Source organism: Dama dama, chromosome 11, assembly GCF_033118175.1.
Source record: "Dama dama isolate Ldn47 chromosome 11, ASM3311817v1, whole genome shotgun sequence".
NCBI classification, from domain to species: Eukaryota; Metazoa; Chordata; class Mammalia; order Artiodactyla; family Cervidae; genus Dama; species Dama dama.
The window spans coordinates 90,740,776-90,755,071 of NC_083691.1; the positions used below are offsets into that span (position 1 = coordinate 90,740,776).

The 14,296-nt window shown below is 35.9% G+C and overlaps 1 protein-coding gene across 8 annotated transcripts in view; it reads right to left on the reverse strand.

Moving 5' to 3' along the window:
* EXOC6B (exocyst complex component 6B) overlaps positions 1–14,296 on the reverse strand; it is a 662,376-nt gene that overhangs the window by 177,151 nt on the left and 470,929 nt on the right. For all 8 annotated transcript variants that reach the window (XM_061155703.1, XM_061155706.1, XM_061155701.1 and 5 more), the window contains one exon: positions 9,435–9,576. In XM_061155703.1, coding sequence (XP_061011686.1) covers positions 9,435–9,576 — 142 coding nt within the window. The remainder of the gene's footprint in view (positions 1–9,434; positions 9,577–14,296) is intronic.

A 14,296-nucleotide genomic window follows, 5' to 3' on the forward strand; every position in this document is an offset into this window, starting at 1 on the left:
GGCTTAGTACTTAAAATTGAGAAAGATCATTTTTATAAAGATCCTTTAGTTCAGAAGCTCCAGTTGCAAAATCATAAGCAAGCCTATTAAGGTCTGCCCTGATAAGATTTGCTAAAACATCTCACACCTGAGTCAGAGGACAGCCTGCTATACCAAAAGGGAACCTTGCAGCCATTTATTTTAGTAAATATATACTAAGAGATAGAAAATCCAGACTTCAGTAGTGGGCTATTTGATCCTGACTTTGAGCTAAAACTACTTCTCTAGGAATGTAGAAAGTGATCTGATCTTTCAGTTAGAGTGGGGTTTATGGAGTTAAGTGACAAATGGTGTTCTGCCAACATTTTATACCATAATTCGCTCAGTAAAGTCATGAATCTAACCTGAAATTGTTTTATTAAGTCCTGAGTTTAGGCAGACTCTCCACATTGGTTTCTTGACCTGTAAAGCAAGGGTTATTATGGTAAGAAGGGGGAAATACAAGGCTTTGGGGTCCTTGTTCCTTTCCAAAATAGCAAACTGAGCTCTGGTTAACATGACCATCAAAGAGCTGGGAATTTGGCAAGATGCATACTATTAACCTTTCTGTACAGGGACTTGGTCTATTCTGTGCAAAAGGCTGATGGGCCCAGGGAAAATATGAATTATGGCAAATTTTAAAAGATGCAATTGCTGCTGCATTTCCTCACAACCAAATGTCCCCTGGATTTGGTTAAATTGCTATATTTTTAACACACCAATCTTTCAAATAATTTAGGAACGTGAACAGATTATTAAAATCTGAAAATATTTAACATTATAAATCATGTAACAGTGTAAGTGGGAAAGAAAACAAGATAAAAACATATGAAAGCATACGGATAAAGAAATGACAGTTATAATAAATAAAATTTCCATGGCTGTATACAAATGATTTTATGTATAGTATCTCATTTGACTTTGTAACAATACTATGAGAAAAATATACAGGGATTAGCATTTCCAGTTTACTGATGGACTCAGAGAGTCCAGATGAGTTGCTTCATTCACTCCAATGGCTTGAATTATGATGCATAAATATGCTGAAGCTCCCAAATCATCTCTATCATGGATTACTGCAACAGCTTTACAACGGATCTTTGAGGCTCCTGATAAATAAAACTTTGAGGCTCCTTTTCAAACCACATATCTAATGAAGTTAGGTTCATTACTCTCCAATTCAACATCAGTGGTTTCCCACTTTGTTTCGAGCCTCCAGGATGGTACTTTGCATGGAGTAGGGGCTTCACATGAATTTGTTGAATAAATGAACAAATTACTGAACTAGTGCTGTTAACAAGTAGTTGAGCCTGAATGTGAACCTAGACCTCCATATTTTTAGAAGATACAGAGTAAAAGGTTTGGAAATTCCAAAGCCAGACACAGACTGAACATCCTAGTACATGAAAGCTACAACAGCCCAAGTTTGATCAAGGAGGGAAGTGTTAGGTCACCAAGACCTGCTAGTATTCAAAATCCAGTTTCTCTGTTGGGACCCAGTGTTCCAATATCCAAAACTACATGTAAGACATACGAACATATGGAGAATATAAGATGAAATTCAAACAGAGAAGAAATACCCAGAGGTTACTGTCAATTTTTAAAGGAAAAGGAATATTTTCTTTACATTTCCTAAGTCCTAATAATAATTGTCATCTTAAAGGAATTTGGTTTGACAGTCTGTCAGTAAGAAATCAACAACATTCCTAGATGGTGGTATCCAAAGCAATAGGTACCATCTCTAGTAAACCTCTGAGCTAACTAATTGATTTCTTGCAAAAGCATGAGCTAAGAATTAGAAAATTATCAGTTCTGGATGATAACTTTCCAAATAAATATGGAAGTTTGACAGATAGCTACAAAAAAGCACAACATAAATCAAATAAAAGGGCATCTCCAAACCTAACCGATTCACAAACTACAGATAAAGGTCTGCATGGTGTGCAAAGGACCTTCCAAGAGTTGCTGGATGTTCATTAACTGCTGTGGCTGCTGACAATGATAACAATAGGAGAAACTATTCCTTACTGCATATTTAATGTTTTGCCAGTCATGAAATAAACTCTTTCATGCATCATCTCATTTAATTCTGAACCCATTCCTGTAATATTAGGTACTATTATTGTACCTATTTCATAAGTGGAGCTGAAAGAATTTAAATAATTTATATACGATCACACTAAAAAGAAGTGGTGATTTGAATCCATCTGATTGAGCTGACTCTAAAATTCGAGTTCTTAATGACCACACTATACTAATTGATTATCTCAGGTTTGTATGCATATAATTTGTCTAAGTATTTGGGATCTAACAAAGTGGCAGGCCAGGCCTCAGAGTCAAACACTAAAGATACATTCATATTCTATCTTGTCCAAAGTTTTATTTAAGACCCATCTATACACAGTTCTTCCAAGGACTCACAGACAATAGCAAAAATATCTCACGTACACACCACTGGGTAGAAAGATGTAAGTGTTAATTATCTTGTCATTTGGAGTTGCTTTAATACGCCTCTGTATAGTTATGTGAATCTTATGTATCATTTCTTCAAGATTTTTTATAGACCACTGAGCATCTAAAGAAGAAAATGAGGGGGATGGTATAGCAAAAGACATAGAATTCTTTCTTTTAAATTAAAATAAATGTCCATGAAAAGTTTTTTGACAGATAAATTAATGCCAATCAGAAATGAAACATTAAATTCTAAATCAATGAACCTTAGGGGCTCCTCAATATATGGAGAAAAAATTTCAGTGGTAACAGGGTTATTAGAGGCACTGTCGTGCTTTACAAACGTTAGCTTCAAGCTAATCCCAATTACAAAAGGCTATTACAGATATTGAATGGCTTTTCAGATAAGACACTGGCCCCTGGAACTCCTTTTGCAAAATTAACAAACTATTTGCATAGCTTCCACCTTTTCATTAAATGGTCTCTCTTCTTCAATATTAACTGAATACGGCTCTCTACTAAGGATATCAACTCACCTATAAATTGTTTAAAGTAGAAACTGCTCATTCTTCCATATAAAATGAATTTCAGAATTGGGCTATAAGATGGGCGTTTTCCTTATTCTCTCAGTGCTCCTCCTCGAGCCTAATATAGTTTAGCTTATCACCCTTCATCCCTCTTTACCTTTTAGCTCTATCAAAAATGCAGTTACAAGTCATTCCCAATCATTCATCAGATTTTGCTATTCAACCAATGGTCCTGGTTGTTTATTTAAATAATATTCAGAGTACACCTTGCAAAATGCCAGGCTGGACGAAGCTCAACCTGGAATCAAGATTGCTGGGAGAAACATCAACAACCTCAGATATGCAGATGATACCACTCTAATGGCAGAAAGTGAAGAGGAACTAAAGAGCCTCTTGATGAGGGTGAAAGATGAGAATGAAAAAGCTGGCTTGAAACTCAATATTAAAAAAAAACTAAGATCATGGCATCCAGTCCTACCACTTCATGGCAAGTAGAAGAAGAAAAAGTGGAAGCAGTGACAGACACTGTTTTCGTGGGCTCCAAAATCACTGTGGATGGTGACTGCAGCCATAAAATTAAAAGACATTTGCTCCTTGGAAGGAAAGCTATGACAAACCTAGACAGCGTATTAAAAAGCACAGACATCACTTTGCTGACAAAAGTCTGCATAGTCAAAGCTATGATGTTTCCAATTGTCATGTATGGCTGTGAGAATTGGACCATAAAGAAGGCTGAGTGCTGAAGAATTGATGCTTTTGAACTGTGGTGTTGGAGAAGACTCTTGAGAGTCCCTTGGACAGCAAGGAGATCAAACCAGTCAATCCTAAAGGAAAGCAACCCTGAATATTCATTGGAAAGACTGACGGTGAAGCTGAAGCTCCAATACTTTGGCCATCTGATTCAAAGAACCAACTCATTGGAAAAGTCCCTAATGCTGGGAAAGATTGAAGTCAAAAGGAGAAAAGGTCAATAGAGGATGAAATGGTTAGATAGCATCACTGGACTCAATGGGCATGAAGCTGAGCAAACTCTGGGAGACAATGAAGAAAAGAGGAGCCTGGAGTGGTACAGAAAGAGTCAGACACAACTTAGTGACTGAACAACGACAGCAACAACAATTGGTTGTTTTTCTCCTTTATTTATATCACAATGAGGTTCTATTATTCCTCAGGACTCAGAAAAGGATAACTTCATATTTAACATTAAGAATCAATTTTGACTGGTTTATCAAATCATGTTTTCATTATCCTGGGGAATAATTGGTTAAGACAGAAGCAGGTGAAATGATTTTGGCTAACTAGATGCAAGGAATCCAGTGAATGACTTCTGGAAAAAATTCTATGGCTGCTGGATATTATTATGCCTGTATGCAATCCCTGGAATTGTACTTATTTCTGAATGATGAGATTATGATAATTTTTTGTACTTTTTTACCCTGGAAATTTAAAAACACAGATATTACTTCCAAAAACATATAAATTAAAAAATAAAACCTTGAAAAGATATTCACTTAATTCCACCATGGAATTCACTTAATGTCAGGACAAAATTCACCTAATTTCATGAAGGAGTAATAGGAAGAAGACTCATCTTCCCACTGCACACACATATACACACAAAAGCCTGGAAAACTGTCCAAAGCATCTGAAAGAATGGTTTTAGATATTAGATAACAATGCAGGGCTGTGATCCCTGAAAGAAAGAAAACAAACCAGGAAAGTATGTCTAGCAGCAGTTTCTAGGTATGATGCACAGTGGGCAAAGGGAGGGAACCCAAACAAGCACCCAAACGAGTCTGAGATCAAAAGTCAGAGACTGTAGTCCAGGATGCAAAGGCAACTAGTATATGCAGTGCCAATAACCATGTGGAGGGAGCTGCAAGAGGAAAACTACAAAAGGGTCCCACTGAATACCTGGCTGAAGATTAATATGTACCTGTATGAGAAGAAACTACCCAAGGCTGGGGAAAGAATTATAAGAAAGAAATAGGCAGAACAATTTGTGGAGTTCTTATACAGCTAGGCATACTTTGGGTTTCCACCAGCCAGAGTTGAAATATCTTCAGATACTTGGGGTAATAGGGTAGAATCCTTCAAAGGGCATTGCTTTAGATTTGGGGTTAAATCTGACAGAGACCAAAGGTTGCTCTAGACACAATATAAATGAAAAACAAATCTCAAAAGGATCTAAACAAGTAATGCGATTCTAGGTCAGAACAAAATCGAGCACTATTTGAAGGAGTACAACAAAATAAAGTAAGCAACAGCATAAAACTTTACATGTCATATACCAGGTTCCTCCATGTGGTCTGTCCACACGAGCTGGTTTAGGCTTCCTCACAGCACAGACACCTCAGGGTAGACGGACGTGCTACACAGCAGCTGAGAACATGGAGGCTGCGCTGTCTTTTATGATCCAGCCACAAAAGCCACTTTTGCCACATTCTGTGGGTTACAATCAAGTCACAAGCTTGCCCAGATTCAAGAGGAGGGGAATTAGATGTTGATTATTTTTTCAATTAAATAATTTTGAATATGCGTACAATAATGTGCACTTCCCTCTAACAGAATCAATGCTTAGTAATGTCAAAATTCTACAAAAAGATGTGAGAAAAGAGATCCTGTGGTTTACATCTTTGAACAATGTAATCTTCACTGCAGAACTGGGGTGACAGGTAGTATAATTTCCTTCCAACTTGAAAAAACAACTTTTAAATGTGGTGATTTTCTAGTGACAAATTTTTTCAACTTCCATTTGTTTGAAAATGGCATATTTTACCTTTATCTTTGAAGGGTATTTTTCACAAGAAAAAGAATTTTTGAGTTAACGTTAACGGACTTTTTCTTCTTCTCTCAGTATTGTAAAGATGTTCTTCTACTGCTTTCTGGATTGCATTGTTCCTAACTCTTATCATTGTTCTTTATTATGTAATGTATATTTTTTTTAGGCTTGTCTCTTAGCTCTTTTATTATTTATTTATTTATTCATTTATTTATATTAGTTGGAGACTAATTACTTTACAATATTGTAGTGGTTTTTGCCATACATTGACATGAATCAGCCATGGATTTACATGTGTTCCCCATCCTGAAGCCCCCTCTCACCTCCCTCCCCATCCCATCTCATCCCAGTGCACCAGCCCTGAGCACTTGTCTCATGCATCCAACCTGGGCTGGCGATCTGTTTCACCCTTGATAGTATACTTGTTTCAATGCTATTCTCTCAGATCATCCCACCCTCGCCTTCTCCCACAGAGTCCAAAAGTCTGTTCTATATATCTGTGTCTCTTTTTCTGTCTTGCATATGGGGTTATCATTACCATCTTTCTAAATTCCATATATATGCGTTAGTATCCTGTATTGGTGTTTTCCTTTCTGGCTTACTTCACTCTGTATAATGGGCTCCAGTTTCATCCACCTCATTAGAACTGATTCAAATGTATTCTTTTTAATGGCTGAGTAATACTCCATTGTGTATATGTACCACAGCTTTCTTATCCATTCGTCTGCTGATGGGCATCTAGGTTGCTTCCATGTCCTGGCTATTATCAACAGTGCTGCGATGAACATTGGGGTACATGTGTTAATGTGTATTTTCTTCTGCTTTTAAGATTTTCTCTTTTATTGCTATTTTTAGCAGTCTGACCATAATGTACCTGGGTGCGGCTATACATTTGTCTTGCTAAAAAATTTGTTAAGTTCTTTAAATCAGTGAGTTAACACTTTTTTTTTTTATTAAACCTGGAAAAGATTTCAGCTACAGTCATTCCACCTTTTCCTTTATATTATTGACTATATTCTGTTTTCTAAAGGACCTGTCCACTATTTTCAACAACTGTATCATCAATGAGTCTATTTCTATTTTTCATTTTTTCCTGTTATGGGTCATATTTTCCTACATATTTGTCATATTTTAGGGTTTAAAATTTTTTAATGTTTATCTTATTCTTTGGTTGCACTGGGTCTTCACTGCTGCTCACGGGCTTTCTCTACTTGCAGAGTGGGGGCTAATCTCCAGTTGCAGTGAGTGGGTTTCTCATTCCAGTGGCTTCTCTTGTGCACAGGCTCTAGGCACACAGGCTTCAGTAGTTGCAGCATGCAGGCTCAGTAGTTGCAGCCTGCTGGTTCTAGGGCACATGGGCTTCATTAGTGGTGGTTTACAGACTTTAATTGCTCAGCGGAATGTAAAATCTTCCTGGACCGGGAATTGAACCTGCGTTTTCTGCATTGGCAGGTGGATTCTTATCCACTGTACCACCAGGGAAGTCCCAAATTTCAGTTTTTTGATGTGAAATTGTAGATGCTAGATGGTGGGAATCTGAAAACTTTTTCATGTTCCTCTTCCTTCAAAGGCTCTTGAATGTTTTGGCAGGCAGTTATTTTACTGGCGGATTACCTTCATCTTGTTATTAGTCTTGTTATTAGGCTTTATTAGGGTGGATCAAGATTAGCTCTTACTCCAGAGCTTGAGAAGCATTCTTAATGCCTAACTTCCAAGGGTATTACTGAAGGTACAGTATGTTAAGGTGGTCTTTCCACTTGGTTGGTCAGAATTCCAGTGCTTCCCAGCACTCTGTGACATCTGCCATTCCTACTCAGCTCATAGCTCCTTAGTGTCCTTAGTGGCGATTCTCTGCTAAGCCTCCCAGAGTTTTACACCACACCTGGCAACTTAGTTTTTGATCAAAGACTCAAGGGATCTCCAATGCATATTTCTAGAGCTATTTCTCTAAACAACTTCTTGCTCTATGGTACCTTGGTCCATAAACCTAAGCTAAGCTGTCTCAGCAGTCCTATATGCCAATCTCTGGGTATTCTCCTATGTAAAACACAGATTTTTATAGGGGTTCTACTTTTCTGTGCTGTGTCTGGATAGTGCCCTTAGACAGAAAACAAGAGCAAACGTCAAGGTTACCTTGTGCATTTCCCCTTTGAAGGATCATAGTCGTGTGCTGTCTGCTGTCTAATGCGTGAAAAATGTTTCTTCATACAGTTAATCCAGTTTTAGAACTGTTTGGCAAAAGGGTGACTTTGATAGCTGTTACTCTGTGATGCTGAAACTGGAAGTCTTATTTAATTAATTAAAAATAGCATAGCCTTAATTTCCAGCCATCAAAAGTCAACCAAGAGGCGGAATTCCCTGGTAGTCCAGTGGTCATGACTCCACGCGCCCACTGCAGGGGACCCAGGTACAATACCTGGTTGGAGAACTAAGATCCTGCTGTTGCGAGGTGCATTTAAAAAAAAAAAGTGTCCACCAAAGGAAACCACTAAGCAGTAGAAAAATAAAAAGGTGAGGCAGAAATATTAGTACACTTATGTAATTTTTCACTATTTTAATTTTTTTAGAAACAGAAGTTTCCAGAAGTCATATCATTTTAGTTCAGTTTCATTTCTCACCAATGGCACAGTGAGCACTGCAGCACTTTTCATCCCTTCCTTCTTTGCTAACCAAAGCCTGATTTCATGTTTAATTCCAAGTAGATGATTCATGATAAATGAACTATGTCAGGAATGATGCTTCTCTTTCACTCTGCCAGATACTCAATCCCCCAGCCTCCCTGAAAGCTGGAGGTGACCATACAACTATATGTATTTTTTGCATTTAATGAATAATTTATTTATGAAACTAGATTAGAATCTGGACTGTGATAAATCTACTAATTACACATGAAAATAAGACTCATTCACTTCTTCAATATTATACAACTATATTTTGATCAACAAGACATACAGGAAAGTTTATTAGGGGTTTACTGAAAAGATTTTAATTTTTTAAATAAAAAAGACTAGGTGATCTTGGCACCTTTTTCGTCCATTGAATGTGAGTCCTTTCTAACTATAATATATATGAAGAGAAAAATTCTATATTCCTAAGTATGACAGAGAGAGGGAACAAAAGAGCCTGGGTCCTTGATGACATCACTGAGCAACTAAATTAGTACAGCAACCCACTGCCTCTGAGAAAATTAAAACCTATTTAACTACTCTGTCTAAGGTTTTCTCTTTCTACCTGTCATAGAAAGCATTTCTGACTGATAAATGCATACACCACTTGTTCTTTAGACTAAGAAGAGTTTGAACATAAGATGAAAAAATAATTTTAAACTACAAGATAAAAAGCAAATGGTTGAGAACTGCATTCTTTTGAAGTCTATGAACTAATCAGGTTTCCTTTGATGTGTATGAAATACATGTCTGCCTTGTATTCCCCTTTAGACTTCCATGTGGCCAGGGGTCTTTTTTCTATATGTAGGCCTAGGCACTTTTGGGTGTTCAAATTAGCTTGCTGACAGACTCTTACTTTTAGACCTACAAATTATTTTTTTCACTTAGATATTCTTTGACTCCATTAAGACCACAACCCCACAGACCTAAAACTTTTTTCCTGCAGAAGTAGGCAGGTAAAACAAATAAAGAGATGGTTTACTGTCTTACGTTCACATTCTATGACATCCAAGTTGAACTGCTGTAATGCTCCCAAGGTGAGCTGCCTTACTTCAGCTTCCAGCAAAAGCTGCATCAGAGATGTGGCTAAATGCTTGCAAGCTGACATACATGCTGTCTGGGCGACCTTTCCCTGAAATACAAGAAAGCAAATCTTAGGTTGATGGATTAAAATGAAATTCCAACAAAAATTAAAATCATTTACTTTTCAATTGGGAATTTCTTTCAAGGTTTTCTCCATCATGATAATCCTTCCTTTCAAATAATTTTGAAATTAATAGCACCTGATGGCAAACATCTTAAATACTAGTTCCATTACCATTAGTCATGTCACTATAATACTCAGCTAAAATTCATAAAGCCCAGCTCTTCATTCACAACGTGTTTTTTCCCCTAAATCAACAAGAGAGAAACAATACTCAAAATCTTAATTAAACTGAGAAGGAATGTTTCCAGAGAGGATAAATTTCAGCAATCCGTTTAAAACTACTGTAGTTCTTAAAGAGCAAATGAAAACAATTTCCTAACTTATCTGGAAACCAAAGTGTTTACTACTTTATGATTTAACACACATAAAATGGAAATAATGGTTTAAAACAAAAAAGTTTTCTGAAAAAATTAACAAAAGAGTAAATTTTCTCAAAAAATAAGCACTGAAGTTTATGAGCACACACTCTAAGCTAATTTTTAAAACACTGATATTAAAATTAGTTATTTGCTATTTCTTTAAAAGATTCATTTTTACACTAGTGAATTATATTTCAGTCCCATGTCTGAGTTATACAGTATGGAGGACATATCCATTTCTTCCCCAGATGTATATTCATTTTATTTCTGCTATTTATCATTTGCTCTGAAAAACCTAATAAGTTTTTAAAAGTCTGACTCCTCATATTACTCAGTGGAGCCTTCTTTTTTGAAATAATGAAGTATTTCAGTCATACAGAAAAATATATATAATTTTATGACAAGCACACATATCCACTAAACATTAGAAATATAGTCAACACCCCTATATGGCCTCCTTAAATAATTTTCTTCCCTCTCCCCAGAGGTGACCATTTCTTGTGTTAAGTATACTATTTGTATTATAAAAATACTATATGACAAGTATATAATAAGAAACAACATCTTATTTTATGTATTTGGAACTTTCTATTATTACACAGGATATCCTTCTACAACTTGTTCTTTTGCTTCAATGTTATGAATGTGAATTTTTTTTTAAATGAAATACATGTGGTTGTAGTTTATTCCTTTAATTATTCCACAGTATTCTATTTTAGGACCATACCATAATTCATTTGTCCATTCTTCTGTTGTTGATGGTTTATGTTTTTTTTTCTTTTGCTATTATACCAGATTCTGACTATAGTTTTCTCATATATATATATATATATACACATATATATATATATATATATTTTTTTTTTTTTCACATGTTTCTCTGGGCCAAGGCCTTCTACAAAAGTTGTTGCTGTTGTCTAGCCGCTAAGTTATGTCTGACTCTTTTGCGACCTCGTGGACTACAGCCCTCAAGACTTCTCTGTCCATAGGATTTCCCAGGCAAGAATACTGGAGTGGGTTGCCATTTCCTTCTCCAGGGGATCTTCAGAACCCAGAGATTGAACCCCTTTCTACTGCATTGGCAGGCAGATTCCTTACCGCTGAGCCACCAGGGAAGCCCCTTCTACAAAAGTAGCAGGCTTTAAATTGAACAAATAGAACAAACAATACCACAATGAAGTTTTAAATTTGCATGCCTTTTTATATACTTTGAATAATTCCTTTAAGGTTATTTCTTGAATCTACTAGAATGAGAGTGATTCATAATGTACATGTGTATATATGAAGAGGAACACGGGTAGAAGCCAGATTTCCAAATACCTAACTATAAATAGCGCTGCCTACAGTATGTTCTGATTTACAATGTTCCTAGATATTTCTGAGTGTCACTTAGTTGCATAATCACCAGCATGAGTATTGTAACAATTTTTTCCACAATTAAATAAGAGATATTTTATGATTTCTAAGTCTGGCTTCTACCTTTGAGAAAGTAAAAAAAAAAAAAAAAAGAAATTTTCTAAATTTTATTTGATTAAAAATTATTTTATAGAATAAAAGATAACTAATAAACAGTGACATTACACATTCTAAAAATGTTCCTCCTCTGGATGGTTCTGTTTGTATGTTCTGAAGACCCACACTCTGTAGGTGATTTAAGACAACAAATGGAAATACTTAAGTTAGGGAATAGAGACCAAGTCAGAATGAGGCAATGGAAGCATAAAGTAGCCTAAAGAGAAAAGTCACAAAAAGAAATCCACATTAAATGGCATGTTGGCAACCTAGAACAGGTGCCACCAAGAAGCCATATAATTCAACATTCAACACAGTTGTTGGGCTATGTCCCATGTGAACACTCAGAGGCGGCAGGTCAAAGCTGTGAGGAGCCCAGTGACTTTTCCACAAGGACAGCGGGAGTGCAGTGAAGGAATCAGGATAGACTAAAATGTAAGTCCAGAGATAACACTGCAAATCAGAAGGCAGAGAAAAGGGAAAGACACTCTGTCTTAGGCAGCTGACAGCTTACGTTACTTCACTTAATTCTCCCAATCACTCCAAGAATTTGGCATTATTCCTTTCTTGGAGATGAATAAACCTGACTTCTCTGTAATGTTAAGAAATTTCTACAAACTAATACAGCTATTTATTAACTTCTACCCAATCCTAAATCTGTATCTTTCCAGTAAATCATCACCTAAAAAGCAACAGTAAATCTTACACTGTCTTATACTGGAACAGTTGGGCAGAAACAGGTTCAGATAATAACAGGGTTGACAGGTTATCCAAGACATAAAAACTAGGTCCAAACAGGTAGGACAGTAGTAGCTCAGGAGCCAACTCTTCAAATACTGAGTATCTGCTGGGGCATGCTTTTTAACTTGAAGTCCAAAATAATTATCTGGGCCAAGACAGATATTTAAAGGTCCTAACAAACTGAACAAGAAGATGTTATAAAAATTAAAGAGCTAAAAGTCCAATTAAGCTGGAGGCTGAGAAGATAATATTTGTAAAGCTTGTTTCGAGCAGTCAAGACAGATTGCCAAAGAGAAGCAAAACTGATCTAATAAAATTAAAATAAGATAGCTCACAATCAGAAAGATAAAGGTTTGAATTTTTATGTCCATCACTGATTAGAAGTGTAATTTAGGACAAGTTAGTTGATACTTTAAATGCACTATTTATCTAAAAATATTAAACAGCTTATCAACTTTAGCATTAACATGAAACAAATCTATCAGTTTATATCAATAGAGCCAACAGCACTTATACTTCACCATATGCTATATACTACCTTAACATACTGAATTACTTAACTGTCCTCCAATCACTTTCCACCATATTTCCTCCCACTCAAGCTAATTCCTTATTTCCAAACATAGTGATAATTGCAGAAATGTATATTTTCATTGTTAAACAAATTTCTAATTATAGAAAGCATTTTGGAGCTTTGCTAATTCACAGTCTGGTATTCATTCCCGCATTCCCCTTTTTACTTCTGGTTTCCATTACTACCACAGTATCCATAGGTTTTCTAAGAAAGGATAAACAGAGACTCAGGCAATAATAATCAAAGCATTAAGCAATAAAAATTGGTGCTGTCACCCTCTTTATTAAGTAATCTGCTTATGAAGTAGATTCTTTCTAGGAATGAACTGCCAAACTCTAAGACAGGATAAAAATCTGGAACATAAGAAAACTTAACCTGACCAAAACTGCCTTTGAATACCCCCAGGAACAGTTTCAAATCAGTGATAACCAAAACTAGGTTATGTCTTATGAAGCTATGATAGTCTTAGTATACAGAGACTACCCATGAATAGAAATAGAATGCCAGAGAAGATGAAAAATGACCTAAGCATTATCATCATATTTTGAATATATGATGAACCTGGGATGCAGGAGATTTGAGTCACACAGTCATAAAAAGCTGTATAGGCAACATCATACTGCCTCTTAATGCAGCTACAATATTTCCGTATTCCAAGACAGTCAATAAATATCAACTAAATGAACTGAAAGTCAATTACCAAAGGACTTAAATAGTTCATACTACTTCTCAATTCAGTTAAAATACCTTTAAAAAAAAAAGTTTTGGGAAACCAAGAAGAGTACATTGGTGAAAATTCATATTGTTAATTCAAAGTCAGGCTTGTTACCATACTGAGGACCATCGCTGGGCATAAGTCAAGATCTGTGATAATGCGTTTTTTATTTTCACCATGGAGCTCTTTAGTAACCAAATCAACCCACTTACTTCAAAAATATATGCAGATTTACATCATCTAATTTGAATTATTCCATCTACCTCCTATTCTCTATTTACAGTCTCACTTGTACCATAAAACTTTGCACTAAATGATTTACTGCAGTGTCATTTCATGCACCTACATTTCCTTGAAATTTATGTGATTTGTAAGGAAAGAAACTATGGTATTTAAAATTTTGGTATATCTAAATGAAGCAATAGTTCTAGACTGCAAAGCAGGTGCACACTGCCATCCAACTTTATGCTTTGGGGCTATCTCATTCTCTTCTACCAAAAGGGAGATACCATACACTGTTTCATACATATATATAACTAAACACAACTAAGAAAAATGTATAGGAATCTCACAAATTTCAAAGAAATACAGAAAGCTTAGTATTCATAACTTTCAATTAAGATGTACTTCAATTATACAATACTAAGTGCTATGTCATAGTAGTAAATATGAGTGAGTAGAGGTGAACAGTTTAGAGAAAGCATCATTACCCACAGTATCATCACAAACCCTACCACCATCACC